This window comes from Orycteropus afer, unplaced genomic scaffold, assembly GCF_000298275.1.
Source record: "Orycteropus afer afer isolate SDZICR_OR568_19922 unplaced genomic scaffold, OryAfe1.0 scaffold00028, whole genome shotgun sequence".
NCBI classification, from domain to species: domain Eukaryota; kingdom Metazoa; phylum Chordata; class Mammalia; order Tubulidentata; family Orycteropodidae; genus Orycteropus; species Orycteropus afer.
In genome coordinates, this window is record NW_006921615.1 from 6610013 (window position 1) to 6633004 (window position 22992).

General features: G+C 38.2%; 1 protein-coding gene across 1 annotated transcript; it reads left to right on the forward strand.

Annotated features, from left to right (window-relative positions):
• The first annotated feature begins 2435 nt into the window (after positions 1-2435).
• Positions 2436-22609, forward strand: SEPHS1 (selenophosphate synthetase 1). The gene is made up of 8 exons (XM_007935418.2): positions 2436-2628; positions 6950-7053; positions 9353-9460; positions 10405-10559; positions 12017-12107; positions 14211-14310; positions 20481-20693; positions 22395-22609. The coding sequence occupies exons 1-8, from the start codon at positions 2436-2438 to the stop codon at positions 22607-22609; spliced, it is 1179 nt and encodes a 392-aa protein (XP_007933609.1).
• The last annotated feature ends 383 nt before the right edge of the window (positions 22610-22992 follow it).

Sequence of the window (22992 nt, forward strand, 5' to 3'; positions counted from 1 at the left end):
GCCGGCTAACTTTGGGGCGCCCCCGTCGGCCTTGCCGCGGGTTGGGGTCCCACTGCGCTCGCTGCGGCCGGTTGGCCGTGCACATCTCGCGCCCTTTCCGTGGAGTGGGCCGCGGTTCCCGCTGCCGGTGGCGGGCGGGTAGGCGGGCATGGCCCTGCCGGTGGCGCCGCGCTGCTTGCGCCTGGCCGCCGCCAGTCCGCGGCGCCGCGCCGCACAAAGAGCGCTGCCCAGGCCTGATTTGCCTTTAAAGGCGGCAGCCTGAGATTTAAGGTGTCCCCGAGTTCTGTTCTCCGCGCTTTGGCTGCCTCCTCGATTTGTGCTTCATGGAGAGCGCCGAGCCTCTGCGCCCACGTTCTGGTGTCCACTCTATTGTTTATTTACTGGGCTTAGGGGTAGGTAGGTATCGAGCTGCGAGGTGCACGCTTTCCTACCATTACTTCAAATGCTCCCTTGGTTGCCGGCTACGCGTCCTGCTTCGCTCTCATTTAAAAAAAAAATTTTAAACGTGGCCGAGAAGGAAAGGGTTAACCGTTATCTTTAAATATTCATGTCATTGTTTTAAAGTTGTAAACATGTGGCTTTTAGGTTGGAGTTGACTGTCTCTTGTTAAGCAAATATACCCCCAAAAAAACTTATTAGATTTTGCCAAGCACAACGTTCTCTTCCCCTCCATCCAAAATTGTAAGTTTATTTTTTTTTAATAGTCTGGGTGAGAGTCTCTGTATTTGTAGTCTTGTTACACATGGCATTTTAAAGCTCCAGAGTGCCTTCTTGACTTAAGGTGTGTTAAACTTTTTTCCCCTTAAAAATATTTGAAAATACAAGTTTATTTTAAAAGGAATTTCCTAAAATTTCTCTCCTCGCCTTTTTTTTTTTTTTTTGGCTAGGGATTGGAGGTAGGAAAATAACGACGCCTCATGAGTTGGATTTTTTTTTTTTTTTTTCTTGGTGGGGTGTTGAATGTAAGACATTTTATGAGGAAAGGATTTTGTTTTTGTTCCAAACCTTTCCCAAAGTGCTACTCAGACTTTTTCCTTACCCTAAAATTGGCTTCATAATTCTCATCTCCTTGACTTGCTGTGGTTCTTTGCTGCCCCTTTTTTGGACAGGTTGGTTTCTTTGAATTGTTTGAAGGTTTACTCCTGTGCAGTTGTAGGTTTCACACTGAAATCATTGCTCATCCCAAACATGTTTTTGTACCAACCTTTTGGATAACTGCCTGATCTCCAGCTTTGAGAGATTTATTTTAAAAGAGCAATGTGCTTCCCAGGGGACCAAAAACTCTATAAATGGGAATTATGTTCTTAATCATAAATTTTATGGGGAAAACTGACCCTAAAACTTGGGGTGTCTGTAATTCTATGCCCAATAAAGTATCAATATGGAGATTTGTAAACGCTAGGAGTGCGTGTAAATTTCACCTTCTGGTTTAGGCTTCAAATTTAGAAGAGCTTAGTTCAGAAATTTAGAGTGGTATCAAGTACCGTAAATACTAGTGGTTTAGTATGGTTTAATTTTCTTTTAGTTCTGCAGTGAAATGGTAATGAGCAGTAGCATACTTTGTCAATGATGTGTGTGTACTAGTTTCTTGGGCGGGATATTTGCTTTCTAGGAAATGGCACTGCATTAAAACATCAGAAACCTCCCAAGCGGTCTTTTGAAGAAAATGAACAGTGCTATGTTTTAACAGCCATTCTGGTTCTCAACTTGTGCTCTTTTTTTTAGTGAGGCCTCCTATTAGTTTTTGGATTGTATAGTATACTGCTAGCTTACAGTAAAAACTTTTTTTTTCCCCCTAAAATCAGATTTACCATCATGAAGAATTTTATCAAATGCATTTGCATCAATGTCTTTTTCTGCACAGTTTCTATTAGGCCCTTTATTTTTCTATGTGAGAGGGCAAAAAGTTTTCCAGAAAAGTTGCTCTAGCTACGAACTCTAATTTAGAAGCCACAGTGCATCCAAGTTAACAGATGAAGTGACTAGAAGTGCTGTTCTCATAATAGTGTGTGCTTCAAGAACCTTTGAGACTTATTGTTCAAGATGGCACTGTGTCAAGTAAGCCTGCTGGCCCGCAGTTCTTTGTACAGAGGCAGTCTCCTTGCTGCCTTGCATAGCCATAATTATAACACTCTAGATGTCAGATCTTCCAGAGGATATCTGTGATGGGATAGTCACTTCTAAAAATAATTTGTTCTGGCTTATACATCACTGTGATGAACAAAGTATTGTGGTCCCAAATCCCTGTTTTCCCTGGTTCTTGATGATTTCCACCCTTGTCATATTTACCGTCTTCACTTGATTCTTGGCAAGTACCAGAGTTCTTTTCGTGATGTCTTTCTGTTTTGGTGATGCCTAGGTGGATCTGTAAAGAAATCAGCAGACTAGGAGAGAGGGGAAGAAGCTAAGCTGTGACGTGTGTGCACCCAAGAACCATGTCTGTGCGGGAGTCCTTTAACCCAGAAAGTTATGAATTGGATAAGGGCTTCCGGCTAACCAGATTCACTGAACTGAAGGGCACAGGCTGCAAAGTGCCCCAAGATGTCTTACAGAAATTGCTGGAATCCTTACAAGAGAACCATTTCCAAGAAGATGAGCAGTTTCTGGGAGCAGTTATGCCAAGGCTAGGTATGTAAACGACTGTTGTCTACAATCCAGTCAATGAGTCAATAAGCAGACTTTTCCCATGTGATTTAAAAAAAAAAAAATTTTGTGAGAAGGATTCAAACAGCAAAGCAATAACTGCTATGTTATTGTACCATCTTTAGAGGAAGAACTTGAAAAGCATCAACATTTAGATGTAGTTTAAATAGTTTTCAAACTATTAAATGTGCAATTAGGACAATTACTGTAAAAACATTTTTATTAGATGGACTTTGGTTACCTCAGGATTAAGCAGAAACTTCTCCTCATAGTAAAAACTTTTTTTTCCCCCTAAAATTAGATTTATCATCATGAAGAATTTTATCAAATGCTTTTGCATCAATGTCTTTTTCTTTATCCTAACACTATCCCTAAAATGTTTGCATTCCCTTTGTTGTCCTAGGTGCTTTCGGCATCATTGTGCAGGACTGTAAGAGCAGCATTTGGGTCAAGGAGGGAGGAGCCTGGGGGGTGGTTTGCAATATGGGTGTTTCAGATAGCTTCTCAAGGCAAAAAAAAAAAAAAAAACAACTTCTCCAGTCACAGAAGAGAAATAGAAGACTGGACTGAATCTGTACTTGACCCTAGAACATCATCTGGAATTAAAAGCAATGTTCTTTTTTTTTTTTTTTTCCATTACTAAATTCCTAATGCTATTAGTGGGTTTCCTTTTCCCAAACATAGATTCAGACAGAAATTTTAGGCTTTTGGGATACTGTATATTAGCTTGTATTGCATGGTTTATCAAGTACATGTTGTAAGACAGTGATTACTTTGCCTTTTGAGATTTTGGATATTGTGTAATTATACTATGATTTGGTTAGCTGTTTTACATAAGGTTTTTATTTCATTTCTTTTTTGTTCATCATTTTGTTGTAAAGCCCTGTCCTACAATGTTGGTTTTGAATATAGAGTACGCCTTTCTTCTCCAGTACATAAAGTGGATAAAAGAGTTTGCTTTGGTTGGGAGAGAGGAAAACATACTCTCTAGAGTCCTGCAAGACCCCCAGAAGCTTAGTTTTGAACATAGTTCTTCTTTAGCTGATGTCTCAGCTGTGGAGAATACTGTGTGAATGAGCTGAATTTTAGGTGGCAGTTTGCTTGTCAAGAAATAAGAATTTACTGAGAAAACACTTAGGTAATTTTATCAAGAGAAATAAACTACTTTTAATGGGCAAAAATAAAGGAAATAAAAACCTTAATGGATAAAGTCACTGTTTCTGTTTATGACTTCCCCCTGTTGATCTGTTGAGCACCTGAGACATGGTTTGCACCCTGGAGCACTTTGATATGGTTTGGATCATTTGCTTCTTTGAGCAGCCCCATGAAGCTCAGAAAGGTTAACTAATCCATACCCTGTCACATGGTCAGGGATCAGGACTGGACCTGGAATCAACATTTTCCGATTCTTCTTACCATATTGCTTGTCATTTTAAATCCAGAAGTGGCAGAAGACGACAACTATTTGATGGCTGTGCAACCTTTCCCAGAAAATGCACATCTGTAAAATTTTGCATCCATAGCATTCCCTTGAGGTAGACAGACCCCAGGTTACAGGCACAGCCACTAAAGGAAGCATAGTATTAAAACCTAGTATAGAAGAGATATACCTTAATGACTTAAACCTTGCTCTGGATTCATATCGGACAAAATCACCAGCTTTTTGACTTTGGCGAGTTAACCCTCCTGAGCCTCTGTTTTCTTAAGTTATAAAATGAGAATACTACTACTATTTGGGATTACTGTAAATACCAGAAATTATCTGTGTGCCTATGTATGTGTACCCACATAATGTATATACATAGATGCTCCCTGAGTGGCACAAGTGGTTTGTGATCAGCTGCTAACCTAAAGGTTGGCTGTTTGAACATGTCCATCAGTGCTGCAGAAGAAAGACTTGTTGACTTATGTCCATAAAGATACAACCAAGAAACTCTGTGGAACAGTTCTATTCTGTAACTTGGGGTCCCTATGCATCAGAACTGACTTGATAGCCATGGATTTCTCTTTTTCTAAAATAGTATTTTTCCCTATGATCATATTAATTAAAGGATGAACTGTAACAGGTTTAAATGGACACATACATATTACGTGTATCTTGACTAAAATATTCAAATGAGTGGGTCTTAGAATGTGGTACATAAGTCGCCTGGTACTCAAGAGCTATGAAGTATTGATTACTGTTAGTATGATGATGTGGGCTGTTTTTCTTGATGGACAGTTCTAGTCATGCTGAAAACCATGTAGGATTCCCCATTACTTACTACTAATAATTAAACTTGGTCTGGTATCTGGTATTGCTGTAGCATTCTCTTCTCTTCCCACTTGCCGCCTATAACTGGACTGACCCCCTCTTTCATTTTGATACCCTAGTTTTTCAAGGGCCAGGGCCTCTCAGGTGCTCACCTCCTCTGTCCTTGAATTCAGTGGGTAGATGTGTAAACCAATCACTATAGTATAGTCCATTTAAAGCTGACATTCAGCAACTATTTTTTAATGTCTTTTTCTACAGTCTTGTAGTTTTAAATGAATAGTCAGAAGAAAAGAAAACTATTTCATGGCTTTCCAAAGTGAGCAGAAATATACTTAGAATAACCAGTTGTAGTGGTTATCAACTTAGGGAAAATTCACATGAATTAAAATGCGGTTCTTGGCCTTGTTTACAGTTAAATGCTAAGGAATGTCATTAGAAGAAATTTCTGAGAGGCTGTGAACATCTGCTCTGTTGAGAATGAAGTGTGTTTCCTTGTCTCCAATTTATGAGACTTACCATTCTGAAACAAAATTCTCAATTCCATGACTGGTTCTTTTGCCAGTATTTTCTACTTGCTATCTAGTTAAAAAAAAAAAAAAAAAAAAAAATCAGCTTGTCTTGACAATATCTATGGCTTTCTATTAAATTTGACTTTATTTTTGCATTATTAATAATAGACTAGGACCAGGCAAATCAGATGCCTCTGTGTTCCAGCCTCTACTCAGTATATCACTGTCATGGTTCTGAAGGAGTTGTATACCTAGCTATTTTGCTCATGCAAAATACGAAGTGCATGTACTCTTTTTAGTCCAATTCAGATACTCCTGTTTCATTTGAAATGTAGAGGGTAAAATCCACTTGCTACCTTTTATACTTCATCCTAATTTTTTTTTTCCTGCCTTTGGGTTGTTTGACTGCAAAGTTGAAAAACTTGCTAAGAGGGCAGAAAGGCATCCTTTTAAGAAAGGCATATTCCATTTACTTGATGGGGAGACCAGTCTCAATTTGTAAAATGTCTGCATTACAGGCTATTTAAGAAATACAAAACTAATTTCATGGAAAAGGAATTATTTCTATTACCTTATCAGTTGTTTATAATTATCTTTTTAAATGTTTAGAAAGTATTTTCAATAACTGAAATATTTCTTTCAGAGTTGTTAAAAAAAAAAATTTGATGGACCAAAGACAAACTTTAGGCCTTGTTTATGTTATAAGTTAGTAAAGGTGGCATTTACAAGTTTCTTCACTAGAAGAATAACATGGAATTTTAATACTTCCTCTTAAAAAACGCTTTTGGGAACCTATAGAACAGATCACATAGGTACCAGAGTTTTTATGTATGTGTGTATTTTATATATGTGGAAATTATGGATCCTGTTCCGGCTTTATCATTTTCATTTTTGATAAAATGTAGAAATAATAGCATTTGTCTATGTAAAATATTTACAAATTCTTAGTTGGGAAAAGCGAATAATGCCTAAAGATTTACTAAAGTGGCACTATAGGTAAAACAACGCTGGCTCCACTTCTACTTTCTTAACCTTTAAAGAAAATTTGTATGGTGCCAGTCACACAATGTAGTGAAAACTTTTATTCAAGGCATCGTTTTAAGTCTAAAATTATGCCACATTGGAGTTGGGTCTTGATGACTAACAAATTCTTATTCTTACTTTATATCTTAAGCTGGTTGTGTTTCACATTAGTGTTGTTATGCTTCTTGATAGGAAACACATTGCCTCTTTGGCAGCTTTCAGTGTTCCATAAGTACCTTACACAAAACTTCCTATCCAGAGCACCAACTGTAAAAAATGAAGTGGCTCTTCCTTTGTATTTGTGGATAATGATGGTTCTGAAGGAGTTTGATACCTAGCTATTTTTCTTCGGCAAAATATGAAGTCCTGTACTCTTTTAGTACAATTCAGATAATCCTGTTTCATTTGAAATGTAGAGGGTAAAATCCACTTGCTTCCTTTTGTACTTCATCCTAATTTTTTTTCCCCCCTGCCTTTGGGTTGTTTGACTGCAAAGTTGAAATACTTTCCGTCTTTTCAGGCATTGGAATGGATACTTGTGTCATTCCTTTGAGGCATGGTGGTCTTTCCTTGGTTCAGACCACAGATTACATTTACCCTATTGTGGACGACCCTTACATGATGGTAAGTTTGATCAGATGTGTTCTCACATCTGAAACTGATTACTCGTTTTGTTTTGTTTGCAGTTGGGGTTTTCTGTATGTGTGAGGGTTTTTTTGTTTTTGCCATATCTAAATGATATTCACTGGGGTATGATGATGGCTTGATCCCTGCATTTGCAGCAAATTGATATACCCCCTGCTCATGCTGTACTTAATGTAGAAGCAGGGAACAGCCTCTGCTGCTTTCGTAGCTGAGTATATGTCTGTGCGTAAGAATACCGAAATGTTTTAGTAGAATGTCTGTTGAGCATTTTTGTAGTTGTTTTCTTTCTCTCCTTGCCCGTTTCTTCCTTTAACATTTGTAAACTCACTCTGTTTCAGGCTAGAGATGTTAACATACTCTGTAATAGATGGACCTGGAAATAAAGGAAATCATCACAAAACATGTTTAGGGTATCTGGTCCCTCCTTCCCAACTGCCATACATCACCCCATTGTGTTATATTCTGCTATGTATAATACATCTCTGAACCACTGAATTAAAATTCCTAGTTCCTGAACATGTTCTTTTTAGATGTTTTCACATGTTTATTACATAGTTATGGCCAGCAACCCTTTAATCTACCAGTCTTAACCCTACCATCTGCCAGCCAGGAGAAGCCAATGAAGAGATTGGGAAGATGCCTTTTGTTATAAAATACTAGATGCCCTATGTGGCAAGGACACTGGGATCATGCTGTATACAGAGGGACTAGATTTGGAGCATCCTTAGGCTGTGAGGTCACTACATGGAGGGAAGGGGGTGTTCATCTCTCAGATGCTAGAGATAAGTAAACAAGTTATTAGAAACCTGTTTTCCCTCTGCACATCCATCTGTTCTCTTGTCTGGAGCAATACTCTGGAGGATGGGCAGGTGTGTCACATCCCAGTGTCCTACGTGCCCAGGTGGCAAAGAAGGCTGCAATTGGAATCCATCCTGCTTTTTCCCAGAATCTCTTCTATTCTGGTTCCACTTATACTTTTCTTAACTTTTAAAGAAAGTTCTGAGAGTCTGAGAGAGCCCAGAACAGAAGGGGGCAGTGAGTTGCTACAACCCTAACCAGTGGTAGACATTTCCAAGTTGCAAACCACTTGTTAGCCTTATTGACTGCTAACCAGAAGGCTGGCGGTTCAAACCCACTAGCCACTCCTCGGAAGGAAGGTTGGGCAATCTACTTCTGTAGTGATACCACTTCGGAAACCCAAGGAGGGGTCTCTATGAGTCGGGTCCGACTCAACAGCACATAACAATAACATGACAACCCTATAAAAGATGGATCTACATGCATTGACCCATGTCACTTTAGTTTTGTTTATTTCACTGTACATAAATTATATTTCAACAAATTGTATTTTAAAAATAAAGAAGAAGGAAAAGACAAAAAAAAAAAGATGGGTCTACAGAAGGCTGTTGAGTTCTATTGCTGACCTACCATGAATCCACAGGAAAATAAAAATAACAAGTAACTATCAAATGATACTTTGAAATTTGGTTAGCTAAATGTTAGAAAACAAATTTGTGTTCTCCTTTACTGCCTAACAAAAATAATGGTCTTAACAGTGGAACTTATATTTTAAAAAATCTCAAGTGGCAATACAAAAATCTTTATTACGATGCTTCTATTGAATATCATTTTAAACTTCATAGTAAGATGATATATTTTACTGGGAAATGCTTCTCTTTTTTTTAGAAAACAATCTGACTTCAGGCCTAGATGGTTTTTATTCTGGTTTTTGTTTGTTTGTTTCTCAAATAAGATGATTATCCTATTTATCTCATACAACCTTGGAAGGAAGCTAAAATATTTTTCAGTCCAAGTGTATAAAAACTGTTAACCTTCTTCAGAATCAATAAAATTTAAGCCATAATTTTCTTGGATCTGTTGAGGACAAGTGACTATTTTCAGCTTTGCTTTAGGATGGTTGTTTTCAAACATTGTCATTCCATAGTTCTTCCTCTTAAATTGTCATTCCCAACCTTGATTTTTCCCCAACCCCTGGTCCCCATCTAAATCAACTGTAGACTTCTAGTGTTTACAGTGGGAAAGAACATATACATTCTTTGTTCTGTGCAGGAATGGAGAGGTGGTAACAAGAATGTCCAACATGTAGTTGAGTGGTGTGGTCTGTAATTAAGGAAGGGTTACTAGTCATCAGTTCACAGTAGGTCAGGACCCAGTCCAGTAGCTGCCATTTCCAGAAAGCCCCTGAGTCTCTTCATTGGCCTGTACTTGGGAAGTCCCAAGTTATCCTTTCTTACATCTCCCTCCCCTCTCTTCTCAGGGCAGGATAGCATGTGCCAATGTCCTCAGTGACCTCTACGCAATGGGAGTCACAGAATGTGATAATATGTTGATGCTCCTTGGAATTAGCAATAAAATGACTGACAGGGTAAGTAAGAGAACTTTCCATTACAGACTAGTATAGTGTTTTGGTTTCATCACTTAACTGGTTAGACTTTTGTTTCCCGTCTATAAAGTAAGGTGCCCAGGCTAGATGGTTTCCAATAGTCCTGGCCTGCCATGTTTAGCTGTTATTAGTGAATCAGAATTAAGAGTCTGGTTTAGTTACCTTTTCATTTCTACCACCTGCTTATCTTTCTCTCTTTCTCTTTTTGGGCTGAGCCAAAAAGTTGCTGTTCATTTGTTTTAAATAAGTCTTAGGTCATAGAGTGCATGGGGGCTAGGTCAGTGGATTGGGAATAGCCTTACAGAGCCAGGGGTATGTGAAATTTAGAGTGCCAGGCACCTTCCTTTTTGGTTCATTCACTAGTGTAGACAGTGATGGGTATCATCACCTGGCAGCCTGTCCACATCCTTCTTACCTATTCTTTGATCCAGAGATGAAAAACCATTTAGATTATTTTTGACAGGTACTTGTTTTTGTGACCCCAGAAAAGTTTGGCATTCCTCCTAGAAGTCAGTTTTCAAGAGGCCCTTTTCTTCCTTAGAAAGGTGTGATTTGATCATCTATTATGCAGTGATTTCGGTGAGAGCTTTCCTGGTGTAAGTTACCTCCATAGCCCTCAATCAGTGTGCACTCCTTGGTTAAATGTAAAGCCATTTGGGGGTAAGGAATATTTATGCATATTAAGTTGGTCTTGTGATTCTTAACCATTTAATGGCTGGTTCAGATTTAAAGGCAGTGCTGTGGAACCAGTCATAGTCCAGTTTTGGCTTCTCTTCTGTCTGAGCTTCATTCTCATTGTAACCTAGAACGTCTTCCAGCATTTGATAAAATGGTTGTATTGTAAACTGTAACTACAGTTGTAAAATCTCTTTCCTGGGTTTTGAACTGAATTATTTGACTTTTAATTTGTATCTTTTAAACTTTAGGAAAGGGATAAAGTGATGCCCCTAATTATACAGGGTTTTAAAGATGCAGCAGAAGAAGCAGGGACGTCTGTAACAGGTGGCCAAACAGTATTAAACCCCTGGATTGTTCTGGGAGGAGTTGCTACAACTGTCTGCCAGCCCAATGAATTTATCATGTAAGCTGATTTTTCTTTCATGTCACCTGACCAGTTGGTATGTGTGTCTCTCTGTCTCTCTTTCTCTAAATCATGTTCGACAAATGTGAATATGTGGGTAAAAAAAAAAGGAAAAAAAACTCACAAAATAGAGTTCTAGGTCAGACAAACTGTGGTGGTGGCGAAATGTACTGAAAATATCATGGACTGCCAGAAGAACAAACAAATCTGTCCTAGAAGAAGTGCAGCCAGAATGCTCCTTAGAAGGTAAAGTAGTCCAACTTTGTCTCACCTATTTTGGTCTTGTCAGAAGACAGAAGACAAGAAGAATATTGTGCTTGGCAAAGTAGAGGATCAGCAAAAAAGGGGAAGATCCTCAACGAGATGGATTGACACAATGGCTGCAGCAATGGGCTCGAGTATAGTAAGGATAGTAAGGGTGGCGCATGACTGGGCAGTGCTTTGTTCTGTTGCACGTAGGATTGCTAGGAGTTGGAACCAACTTGACAGCACGTAACAACAGGTCAAACAATATGTGCACTTGTGATTTTGTTGAATGTCTCCAGATTGCCCTTCATAGAGCTTTGGGCAATAATGTTCTACCAGCAATGAATGAGAGTGTTGGTTTCACCGCACCCTAACCAGCACACTTTAAGGACTTCACAGTCTTTGCCAATCATTTGATGTTTTCAGTTTGCATTTCTCTTACGAGTAAGTTAAGCATATTTTCATATGTTCGTATCTTTTGTTCGTTTTTTTAATTAGTAGAAGTTCCTTTTATAGCCATCGTCTGGCAGCTTTCCTTCAAGGATCTTGCATTTTACTTTCATCAGTGTTTTTATTTTCCTATTGTATGTTGCTTGTTCTCAGACTTTAGGATCTTTTCTACTGACAGGGGACAAAGATCCTGAAGTTCTTCTTTCTCACCCATTCCACTTCTCCAGTAGAAAAAGGACTTGATGATAGCAAATAAAAAATAAAAAAAATTGGAGAGAAAAAAGTAATAAACTTAAAATGAGTTTTTTGGCTATTTACTTTGTGGGAAAAAAAAATGAATGAGCCTATATAAGTGATTATATCTTTTAAAAGGGGATACCCAAAAGCTTAAAAAATAACCCACTAATTTCATCACACTTGGCTTGTCACCAATTTGTTATATAAATTCATGGGTTGCATATAACCAGTGAAGTACAAGAACATGTCACCATTAAGGTATGAATGATTTAGGTTTGAACTGAAAGACATTTCTGTCTTAAGGTCTAGTTTTTGGAAAATGAGTTGCCTGTCAATTTCTGTCTAATATTTTTTTCCAGCAATAGCATCAGAACAAGATGCTAGAACATGGTGGTAGTTGGCTTAGATTTAAGTGTGTGTTTATATAAATAATGTTTTTTAATAGCATTTACCTTCTGGTTAATAATCATGAATTTATTTAGTTGGTTAATTTGATTAGAAAATGCTCTTTTCCTTTTATGCAGGCCAGATAATGCAGTGCCGGGAGATGTGCTTGTCCTGACAAAACCCTTGGGTACGCAAGTAGCTGTAGCTGTGCACCAGTGGTTGGATATTGTAAGTAAACCACTTTCTGTTATTTGGGCAGGGAGAGGGGCATGGATATTTTTGTTAGAGGGTTTGGAGAAAGGAGTCATTCATTTTGTTACATCAGTTCAAACTATCAGTCCTGAGAAACAGTTGAAAAGGAAGAACACATAATTTTATGTGGTTCATCATCCAAGTTTACCTTAGTTTGATGCAGTAGAGAAGTTCTCTAAGGTGCCACATTTCTTTAAGTGTTTTTCCCTCCTGATCCATTGATGATGGAGAGATTTCCCACATCTGGTATTGACACCTGTAAATTGGATTGGATGGCCATTACAGGACAGTAATCCACAGTTGCTGTCTAATACAGCTATCCAGGTCTAAGTGATTTAGCAAGGAAGCTGGAGTTAGGCTAGGCAAAAGGGTATCAAAAGATGAGGTAGTTTAGAATTATTTTCTCCCCACCTCCAACTTGACACTCTTCTTTATCAGTTTTTTTTTTGTTGTTGTTGTTCTTTAAATGCTCAGAATTGGGAACAATCAAGTTCCAAACACTATGTAACAGTACAAAATACACTGTTTATAGAGGTTAGAAACAACCAAAGAGTATATTACTCAGGCTTCAATATCTGTGAGAATATTATTTTTTAATAGGCATAGGAATGTTAAGTACAGAATTGCAGAATAGTTGATTTTTATGGGGGAGAGACAGGGGTGCTGGTATAAGGGAGAGGAGCACATAGATAGTTACTGCTAATGTCTAGTTCATGATGAGAGTCCTTGTGATGCAGTGGCTTAAGCACTCACCTGCTAACCAGAAGGTTAGTGGTTCAAACCCACCACCCACTCTACGGGAGAAAAGACATGGTGATCTGCTCCTGTAAAGATTGTTGTTGTTGTTGTGTGCTGTGGAGTCGGACCCAACTCATAGCGACCCCTCCTTGGGTTTCCAAGGTGGTATCACTACAGAAGTAGATGGCCCAACCTTCCTTCCAAGGGGTGGCTGGTGAATTTGAGCCACCAGCCTTCTGGCTGGCAGTCAAGTGCCTTAGGCACTATGCTACCAGAGTGCTTCCTATAAAGATTGTTGTTGTTGTTGTTGTTATGTGCCGTGGAGTCAGACCCGACTCACAGTGACCCCTCCTCGGGTTTCCAAGGCAGTATCACTACGGAAGTAGATTGCCACATCTTCCTTCCGATCCTGTAAAGATTACAGCCTTGAAAATCTTGTGGGGCAGCTCTGTGTTCTGTAGGGTTGCTATGAGTTGGAATCAACTCAGTGGCACATACCAACAGTTATTGCATTGGGTCATAGATTAATTATTATTTTAAAATGAATGAATGAAGCCATTAATGGACTAGTGATAACATTGTGTCATGAATCAAGCATCATGACAGCTCTAGTTCTTCAGCGCTCACATAGCTCTCACTGTTTGGGGAGTTTTTTGTTCTGTGTTGCCCTGTGAGAGTAGATAGGAGTGTTTTTTTCCCCTAATCTTTGCTAGATTATTTGAAAATCAGACTGAGGGAAAAAGAGAAAAGACCTTTTTCTTTTCATTTGGATGATAGATAACCTTTGTGGTCACTTAAGACTCTCCTCAGTGTGATACCTCAGTGGTTTCAACATTCATTTGGCCATTGAGATGACTTGATCCCAGAATTCAGCTAAAGTCAGTAAAAGTGTAACTATAATATGAAAAGTAAAAGTCATCAACTTTATAAAGAGATGCGAGGAGAGCTAAAGGGCATCTAAAGCGATTAATAATATGACCTACCCCTCACCAAAGATAAGCAAGCTGCAACCCAGTATTCGACACACCTGTTATAGACCATGCCCTGCAACTGGTATACCCTTCTGCCAGATTTTACATCCCCAAAACTGCCAATATTTGATTGCATACATAGGAGTGCAGGGCAGAAAAGATGCTATAATGATACATCTACTTGACACTTAAAATAATACTCATAGGGGAAGAAAAAATTAAGAAAACTTAACTTTGTGTACAACAGTAGATAAACAAAACTTCCCAGAGGAAATGAGTAAGAAAAATAAACTCTTTTTGTCCTTGGTTAGAAGTGAAGATTAATCACATTTTTCCCTCTTCTTTCCCTCATTTACCTACCTATTATTAGCCTGAAAAATGGAATAAAATTAAACTAGTGGTTACCCAGGAGGATGTAGAGTTGGCATACCAAGAAGCAATGATGAATATGGCAAGGCTCAACAGAACAGGTATAAGGGGTTGGGGAGGGATCTTCTGTTGCAGGGATTGGCAAACTTTCTGGAAAGGATCAAGATAGTAACTTTTGGCTTTGTAGGCACATGCATTCTCAATTCCAAGTTGATATATATATATTTTTTAAATCTTTTCAAAATGTAAAAAATTTTTCTTACTCAGGGGCTTGCCAAAAGGGGCCATGGGCTGGATTTGCCAACCTTCTATTAGTGCCTGGGTTAAGGAGCTCTGGTGGCATAATGCCTAAAGCATTTGACTGCTAACTGGAAGGTTGTCGGTTCAAACCCACCAGCCACTCTGCAGAAGGAATATAGAGCAACCTAATTCCATAAAGATTTACCACCTTGGAAACCCAGTAGGGGTTGCTATGAGTCAGAATTGACTCGATGGCAGTGAGTTGGGTTGGGTTCCATGATCATTAGTGGGAATCCAAATACATTTTATATTCTTGACAGAAATGAGCATTAATTCTGACTTGTGTTAGTGAAAATAAATGGCTAATGACTAGTCTAAATAGTAGGTTAGAATGGGGCATAAATGTTTTTTTACTAGGCTTCTCTTCATCTGTGCACCTGGAGTTTTCCAGGGCACTGAGGCTTCATCGGCATCTTTATTACCCTTCTGGCCTAGAATCAACTCACAATGAGAACAGTGCCAGGCCCCAAGCAGAAGCAGAGTAGTTATGGATGAATTAATGAATTCACTTTCTGAATCTATGAAATGAAGAGTTTAGGGTTGGTTTTTTTTGTTTTTTTTTTCCCTTGATTCCTTCCAACTTTGAATTTCTTTGATTTATAGACAAGGTTGAATTTATCTGTTCTCTCTGAATTTCCCAAGGAAAATGGAAATAACGTGCCACATGTTTGCAGAAGTATTTGACTTATTCAGATGTAAACATACTTTTATTTTCTGGGTTTGGTATATAAATGAGTAGTTACATTCATGGCCTAATTTTTTCTTTACATTTTCTTTCTAGGCCTGGCTTTGTAGTATTGATAAAAAGTAGTGTTAATGACAGCCATTTCTTTATAGTTATATGTGTCAGGACATACTTTCTCATTTAATTCTTCTAACAAGAACCTACTAGTAACTTGCCCAAGGTCAGATAGGTAAAAAGTAATGGGCTCAGGATTTGAAATCAGATCTGTCTCTGTTTATAATGCTTTTAAGTATTATACTCTACTTCTCTCTTAATGATCAAGAAGCACTTGAGGGCATTTCACTGTCTTTGTACATAGTAATTAAACAATGCTTTTGCACAGTGCTGAAAGCTTAAAAGTTTAAAATAAAACGGGAAAGTTTAAGAGCCAGAAGTCATCTTCTAGAAAGCACCAAGGCTTCCAAGGGAGTCACTTGATATAGCTTAAACATTCATACCCACTGCTTATACTGGCTTTCATGCATGTATAGAAAGTACCAGCCATATTTTATAAATAAGGAAGCAGTTTTCACAGGTCTTGAAGTCCTAAACTCCGACATGCCAGAGGAACATTTCTAGAGAAGCATTTGTGTGGATTGCTCTGTGCAAATGTTTTGAAAGCAAACTAGCATTGAGAATGTTAGCTTGAGGTCAGGGATTTTTGTCTGTTTCATTCACTGTAGTGCCCCCAACACTTAGAGAAGAGTAAAGGACACAGATGACAAAGTGAGGCAGGCCCTTTTACATATACAATACTGCATTACCAGCAATAACAAACATGAATCTACTGCAAATACATGGGTAGACAGGCTGAATGATTAGGTATGTCTAGGCAAAAGGTAATATACCCATGACTATACATAAGGTTGGCAGATGATACTTATGCGTAAGTATTTGTATGTGCTGTAAGAGTGTCCATATAACTAGGACTAATGGGCAGAGTTTAGATAACTTCTAGGCACAGTCAACCACCATGATAGAGTGACTTGTTGGACCTGGGGGCTTGGGACCATTGTTGGAAGGGACATCAAGCCCTATTAGGATAACACTATGTACACAAAAACATTGTTCTACATCCTACTTTGGCGAGTAGTGACTGGCGTCTTAAAAGCTTGCAAGTGGCCCTCTAGATGCAACAATTGTTATCTCCTAGTCCAGAGCATAGTGCCTAAGGCACTTGACTGCTAACCAGAAGGCTGGTGGTTCAAACCCACCAGCCACTCCTCAGAAGGAAGATGGGGGCAATCTACTTCTGTAGTGATACTGCCTTGGAAACCCAAGGAGGGGTCACTATGAATTGGGTCCAACACAGTGGCACATAACAACAACAACACAGTCCAGAGCAAAGAAAAATGGGGAAAAAAAAAAAAGACTCATGAAAGAATTAGTCGAAGGGACTAGTGGACCATGTGAACTGCAGCCTATATGACAGTGAGACCAGAACTAGATGATGCCCAGCCACCACTGTCAACCACTCAGAAAGAGATAAGTGCAAGAGATTGTGGGTAGTCTGGGAGAACAATTGTGGAACAAAACTCAAAATCATACAAAAGACCAAGTTTACTGGTGTAATAGGTCTGGAATTGAACTCACTCCCTTGGATTCCAGCCAAATGATTGATAGGTATATAGGGTGAACATTTACATCGAGTAGATACACTCCTTAGCTATCAGTCATGGGAGAACAGAAGGGCAGTATTTGTACAGGGAGATAGCTCGGAGCAGGAATGCATAGGAAAAAAGGACACAAGGAAGAGGTAACTTCAGGAAGGAAGTGGGAAAGAGCTGTTATATTGTGGGGAATTGCAGTCAATGTCATGAGATAAAATATGTATAAATTGTTACATGGAAAAGGAATTTGCTCTGTAAACTTTAACTCAAAGCACAGAAAAAAAGTAAAGGATACGTAATACATACTCATTAAATATGGATTGAGTGAGTGAGTTTTATATACCATGTGCTAGTTATTCCTCTAGGTGCTTCATTGTTTTTTCGGTGCTCCTGTGAGTTGGGTCTTGTTATCAAAAGGAAATATACATGTAAGAGAGACATGACAGATCTGGTATTCAAAGTACAACTTCAGAAACTGCTCTTTATATGACATCACAGATTCCATCTGCTTAAGCTAGTAATGAAAATTTATATACAGTTTTTATTGTGGAAGTACCAATTTTATTTCTCATCGTTATTCACATATTATTTAAGGACTTGGATTGTGTGGCGTTCTATATTAGAACTTCAGAGATACTTGATGAAGTTTAAGAATCTTGTCCTAAAAAATTACTCTTTGGTTATTGTCTTGAGATTCCGTGAACCAGAAGTCATAAATGGATTTGAAGGTATTTTTTTCGTCTCTTCTCTCTTATTCTTCACCTTACTGCAAATGACTGAACCAAGTGTTTGTAGTACTTAAGCCATGAATTCTTCAATTATTTTCAAAAAATGAAATGTTGACCCAGAGTGCCTTAAAATATCTCATCTGATCCTCTGTTCTTAATATGGGAAAAAAGTCTCTCTTTACAGTTTAAATAACTTTACCTTTGTGCCATTCTCTTACCTTTTTTTTTTTAATTAAAATTTTTTAAGTTACTGACTAAATCCAAAGTTTATAAAATATGTGCAGGACTTAAAGGATAGTAATGTAACACCCATGTAACAAATAGAAAAATGTAAGAAATGGAACATGGGCTTTGATGCCCCGGAGGTGCCCCCCCCAGATCCCATTATCTTCATTCCCCACTTACGGGAACCATTGTTCTGAATTTTGTGTTTATTATTCTCTTGCCTTTTAAAATAGTTTTATCACATAGAATTGCATCCCTAAACAAGTTGGTTTTGCATTTTCAGCTCTAAAAGCAGAATCCTACCTGCATGTGTTTTTTTTGTTTTCATCCAGCATTTAATGTTCCTGAGATTCATTCCTGCTATGTAGCCGTAGGTCATTCATTTTTACCTCTGTGTAATTTTCCACCGAATGATTAGCCTTTTATGTCTGTGGACATTGGAGTTGCTTCCCTGCACTTCCTTATCTGGGGCTTCTGATACACATATGTAAGAGGTTGGTACGCCCTTAGCTTTTCAGGTAGTGCCACAGTTTACAATGGCATACTGCATTTCAGGGATTTCTTAAATGTGTCTGTCTATTTATTTATATATTTTATATATATATATAAATAAAACTATAATGAGCATGTATTTCTTTTACAGTAATATATATATGTGTGTGTATATAATATTACTGTAAAAGAAATACATGCTCATTATAGAGAGTTTTTTAGAAAATGGAGAAATGTAGAAATTAAACATAATTGTCTATCATCCTACCACCCAGTCTTTGGAGTATTCTTCTAGGCTTTTTTGTGCTTAAGTGGTGGTGGAGTCATATTATACTATTGTTTTAAACTACTGGTTGTCACAGATTTTGCATGTATTTGGAGTCTGCTTTTGTTTGTTTGATTTTATTGGATTATTTTTGCTGAATTACATAATCCTAATAGATATAATTTTTGATGGCTAGAAATTACATTTGGACAGTTCATTTGGAAATGTCATTTTCCCGTAATTATCTTCATTTCCTAGTGTTGCTATAACACAAACAGCATAATTGTGTGACTTTAAAGAACAGAATTTTTTTTTCTTTTTAGTTTTGGAAGGTAAAAGTGCAAATCAGGTTCACGGCTGTGTTGATGACTTCCTTGTAGGTAGTCTCAGGAGTTCTTCTTGGTTCATTGGCTTGTAGATGAGCATCACAAGTGTTTGTCTTTCTCATGTACACACACACACAAGTGTGTGTGTGTGTGTCTGTCTGTGTATCTAATCTGGTCTTTTTAAAACTCAAGAGATTACATTTAGAACCCACCCCACTCAGTTATGATATAATTAAAGTAACAAACCCCTATTTCCAAACAGGATTACATCCAAAGGTATAGAGGTCAGGATTCCAGTACATATTTTGAGGAGGACACAATTCAATCCATAACATAATTCTTTCTCTATTAATATTTCTCATGAAGTATTCTGAAATTGAGTCGTAATCTGTGTCCTCAGCTATTCTCATTCCTTACAGTCTAGTTTTCTCATTAGTGCTCCTGGACATCTGTCACTCAAGCTGTTTAAGGAATTTGTTTGCTGCTTTGGGTCTTCAAATTAAGTAGTTTAATGGTAAGAAAAAATGATTTGTAATGGATTTTGTCCATTTTGATTGTTTATTTCCTTATATTTGAGCAATTCAGATTCCCCACACTATTTTATATTGTTGGTAGGAATGCAATATGTAACAGGACCCTTATGGAGGGGCATTTTGCCATATCTAGCAAAATTATATCGGCATTTACCTTTGGATCTAGCAGGCCCACTTACCGGAATCTCCCAAAGCTACAAGGGCCAAAATATGAAATGACATATGTACAAGGCTAGTCATTGCAGCACTGTGTGATTGCTAAACATAGGAAACACCAAGTGTCTATCAATAGGGGAATGACTGAATTATTTATATACATATAGTGGAGTACTGAAAAAAGAAAAAAGAACCAAAACCAAACTCAATGCCATGGAGTTGATTCTGACTCATAGCGGCCCCCTTTGGGTTTCCGAGGTGGTGAATCTCTACAGAAGTAGATGGCCCAGTTTCCTTCCATCTAGTGGCTAGTGGGTTTGAACTGCAGCCTTCTGGTTGGACGTCTGCCCTGGCTACCCCACTGGCCTGGGTATAGATGTGTTAATAGAATGGTTACTATGTCTGGTCCCTTAATGGACTAGAAATCTTAATTCAGTTCTCTGCCTCTGTTCAGAATGCACCTAAATAAAAGATAATTGGTCTAAAAAGAGGAAACTTACTGAAGTATGCATTTACTCTAGAGTATGTCTTTAATGAGAAGAGCTTTCAAATTTTGAAAAATTAGCCCTTCACGGAGTTCACCTCTAGCTAGAGTTCGTGATTTTGGGTTAGGTAATCTTTAAAAAAGTCCTCTTCTATGATTCTAGGACATCTTTGATTAGTTTACTTGGGAATTACTGTTGATTAAAGCTGCTGTTCTGAGTGATTCAAATTGAAATAAATATCAGAATTTCACTCTAGTTTTTGTTGATTTTTAAAAATGACATTTTTATTGTGCCTGTGTGCCACCTCCCTGACAAATGGAGGGACAAGATCAATAGCTGATACAAGATTTGAATTGGGGAAAGATAGTTTCCTCGGAGTCACTGTTTATTACACCAACTAGTAAATGCTACTTTTGCCCCCTCTTAGCTGCAGGACTTATGCACACGTTCAACGCCCATGCGGCCACGGACATCACAGGCTTTGGAATTTTGGGCCATGCACAGAACCTGGCCAAGCAACAAAGGAACGAAGTGTCGTTTGTAATTCACAACCTCCCTGTGCTGGCCAAGATGGCAGCTGTGAGCAAGGCCTGTGGAAACATGTTTGGCCTCATGCATGGGACCTGCCCGGAGACATCAGGTACAAGGATCCTGGGTCCAAATCTGAGGATTTAAACTAGTGAGGCTAACGGAAAGTTCCATGAGAAAGAAGAAGCCAAGTACATGAGTATGACCCCACTTTGTGTGAGGTCAGTGCTGACAACCTTGGCCTCCTTTAGCAACTAATGTTTTTAGTTCCCTCCTGTGCTGTAGGTTAACAGTCTCTTGCCATCTTATGTTTGATCGAGCATCATGGTTTTATGTGTAGTATTCCTGTTTTCCTTTTTGGTGTTAGGATATGGTGATGTGGTGAGTGGGGAAGAGATATGAGAAAAAATAAATCATTACTCAGTTTTCATTGGAAACTTAGCATTTGAAATAAACTTTAGTACCTATCTATAGATGGTTACACTAAGCAGGCTGTAATTTTCCTTGGTAAGAAATGTCTAAAATTGCTGTTTTAAGAATGAAATAGTATATATTGTCTTCTAGGTGCTATTTTTCTTTTTTTGCCCCATTTTTCTTCTTTTTCCCTTTACTCTTCGGTTTCATCTTTCAAGTCATCTTTTTTTCCTGTTTCTCTGATAACTATTTTCTTTCCTTTATATCTCAGTAATTTTCTACTCTGGCAAAAGTGTGGAATCACCTGGGGATTTAAAAAATACCCATGCCTAGCTAGGCCTGACTGCCAGAAAACCTGGTATAATTAATTGGGCTGGGGTGAGCCTGCTATTGTGGATAGTTGCTGTGGAGTCCTAGACATCAGTAATTATAAAAGTTCCCTACAGGATTCTGGTATCAGCAAGGGTGGGGACCACACAGCCTGCCCACATGTCAGCCTCTATAGAATGGCTTTGAGTTCTTAGGACTCTGGTACGGAGAAGTTGTGCTTCTCAGAGTCTCTATAGAGAATACTTCAACCCTTCAATTTTCTGTCCCTTCCTCCCCAAATAAGTTCTAAGAGGGCAGGGACTTCTATTCATTTCTTCAGTGTTTGGCTAGAAGAACAGTGCCTGACACCTAGTGGGCTGAATAAAATACTTAATGAAGTAATTAATGACTATTACCAGCAAGCTAAATGTTTTTCCTTTTTTTTTTTTTTACACTTTTTTTTGTGTGAAAGCATAGTATATCTTTTTTTTTCTGGTTGTGTTATTTCCATTTGTAAATATATAAAAGTTTCTGTCCTAATTACTAGAAATAGCAAAGGTTTATTTTAATGTATTTTATACTTTTTCCAATTTCGGAGATAATGACAGCTAGGACTAGGACTAGAAAACCCTGAAGCATATGTTCTTTTCCTCAATCCTCTTGTAACATTTTTTACACACAGACACACAAAATGCAAACATGCATTCTTTATAAGATGAGGGACCAGTGTAGAGAATCAAGTTGAATCTTTTGTTTATAAATATTTCTTTCAATGTAACATGGAAAAAAATACCCATACTTACATTATTGAGACCCCAAATACCTTAATTTAGCTCTCAGAGCTTTAAATGATTTCATAAATCATTCCTTTCAGTTTAAAGCTTGCTTTGTTTGTTTGTTTTGATGGTAGTTTACCAAGAAATTGCTTAATTACTCTGCAGTTTAATCTGTGGAATAGGCAAAGACAGAATGGAACAGGCTTCTTATCTGAACAGAAAGAGCAACTTGCACATGCAAAGTTGTTGGGATAGAGGGTAGAAAAACTGCTCACAAAGTGTCATCACTAATGATAATTCTTTTCCTTTGTCAGGAGGCCTTCTAATCTGTTTACCACGTGAGCAAGCCGCTCGGTTCTGTGCAGAGATAAAGTCCCCCAAATATGGTGAAGGCCACCAAGCATGGATTATTGGGATTGTAGAGAAGGGCAACCGTACTGCCAGAATCATAGACAAGCCCCGGATCATTGAAGTCGCGCCACAAGTGGCCACTCAAAACGTGAACCCCACGCCTGGTGCCACCTCTTAATGCAGACAGAAATCGCTATTTGGTTTTGTGTTTAAATAGATCTATTCCTTTATCATCACTTCAATTAAAGACTGTAAACAACAAAAATCTCATTGTGTCTACACATTTGGTGACCTTAGGTCGGTTTGTGAGTGGATGCAATTAATAAAATAAAATCCATTGCCTTTTTTTCCTGTTACATTAACTGAAGATGCACCTAGTCTTGAGGCAGCTTCTGAGTTGAGAATTATATTGTTATCCAATACTGTTGATTCATTTTGAATCTTTAGACACTTATCTCTTGCCGCATAGGCTCTTTTAAAGGTGCTTTCACATAGCACAGACATTACCAATAGTAGAGTCAACTAGCAGTTTGTGTCTTTTCATTTTGTGTATATTTATCA

Bases quoted from the DNA above. Each gene is read 5' to 3' on its own strand.
- SEPHS1 (XM_007935418.2), top strand. From the start codon at position 2,436: ATGTCTGTGCGGGAGTCCTTTAACCCAGAAAGTTATGAATTGGATAAG. The intron at 2,629-6,949 runs GTATGTAAACGA...CCGTCTTTTCAG, and splicing joins AGCAGTTATGCCAAGGCTAG to GCATTGGAATGGATACTTGT. The intron at 10,560-12,016 runs GTAAGCTGATTT...CCTTTTATGCAG, and splicing joins CAGCCCAATGAATTTATCAT to GCCAGATAATGCAGTGCCGG.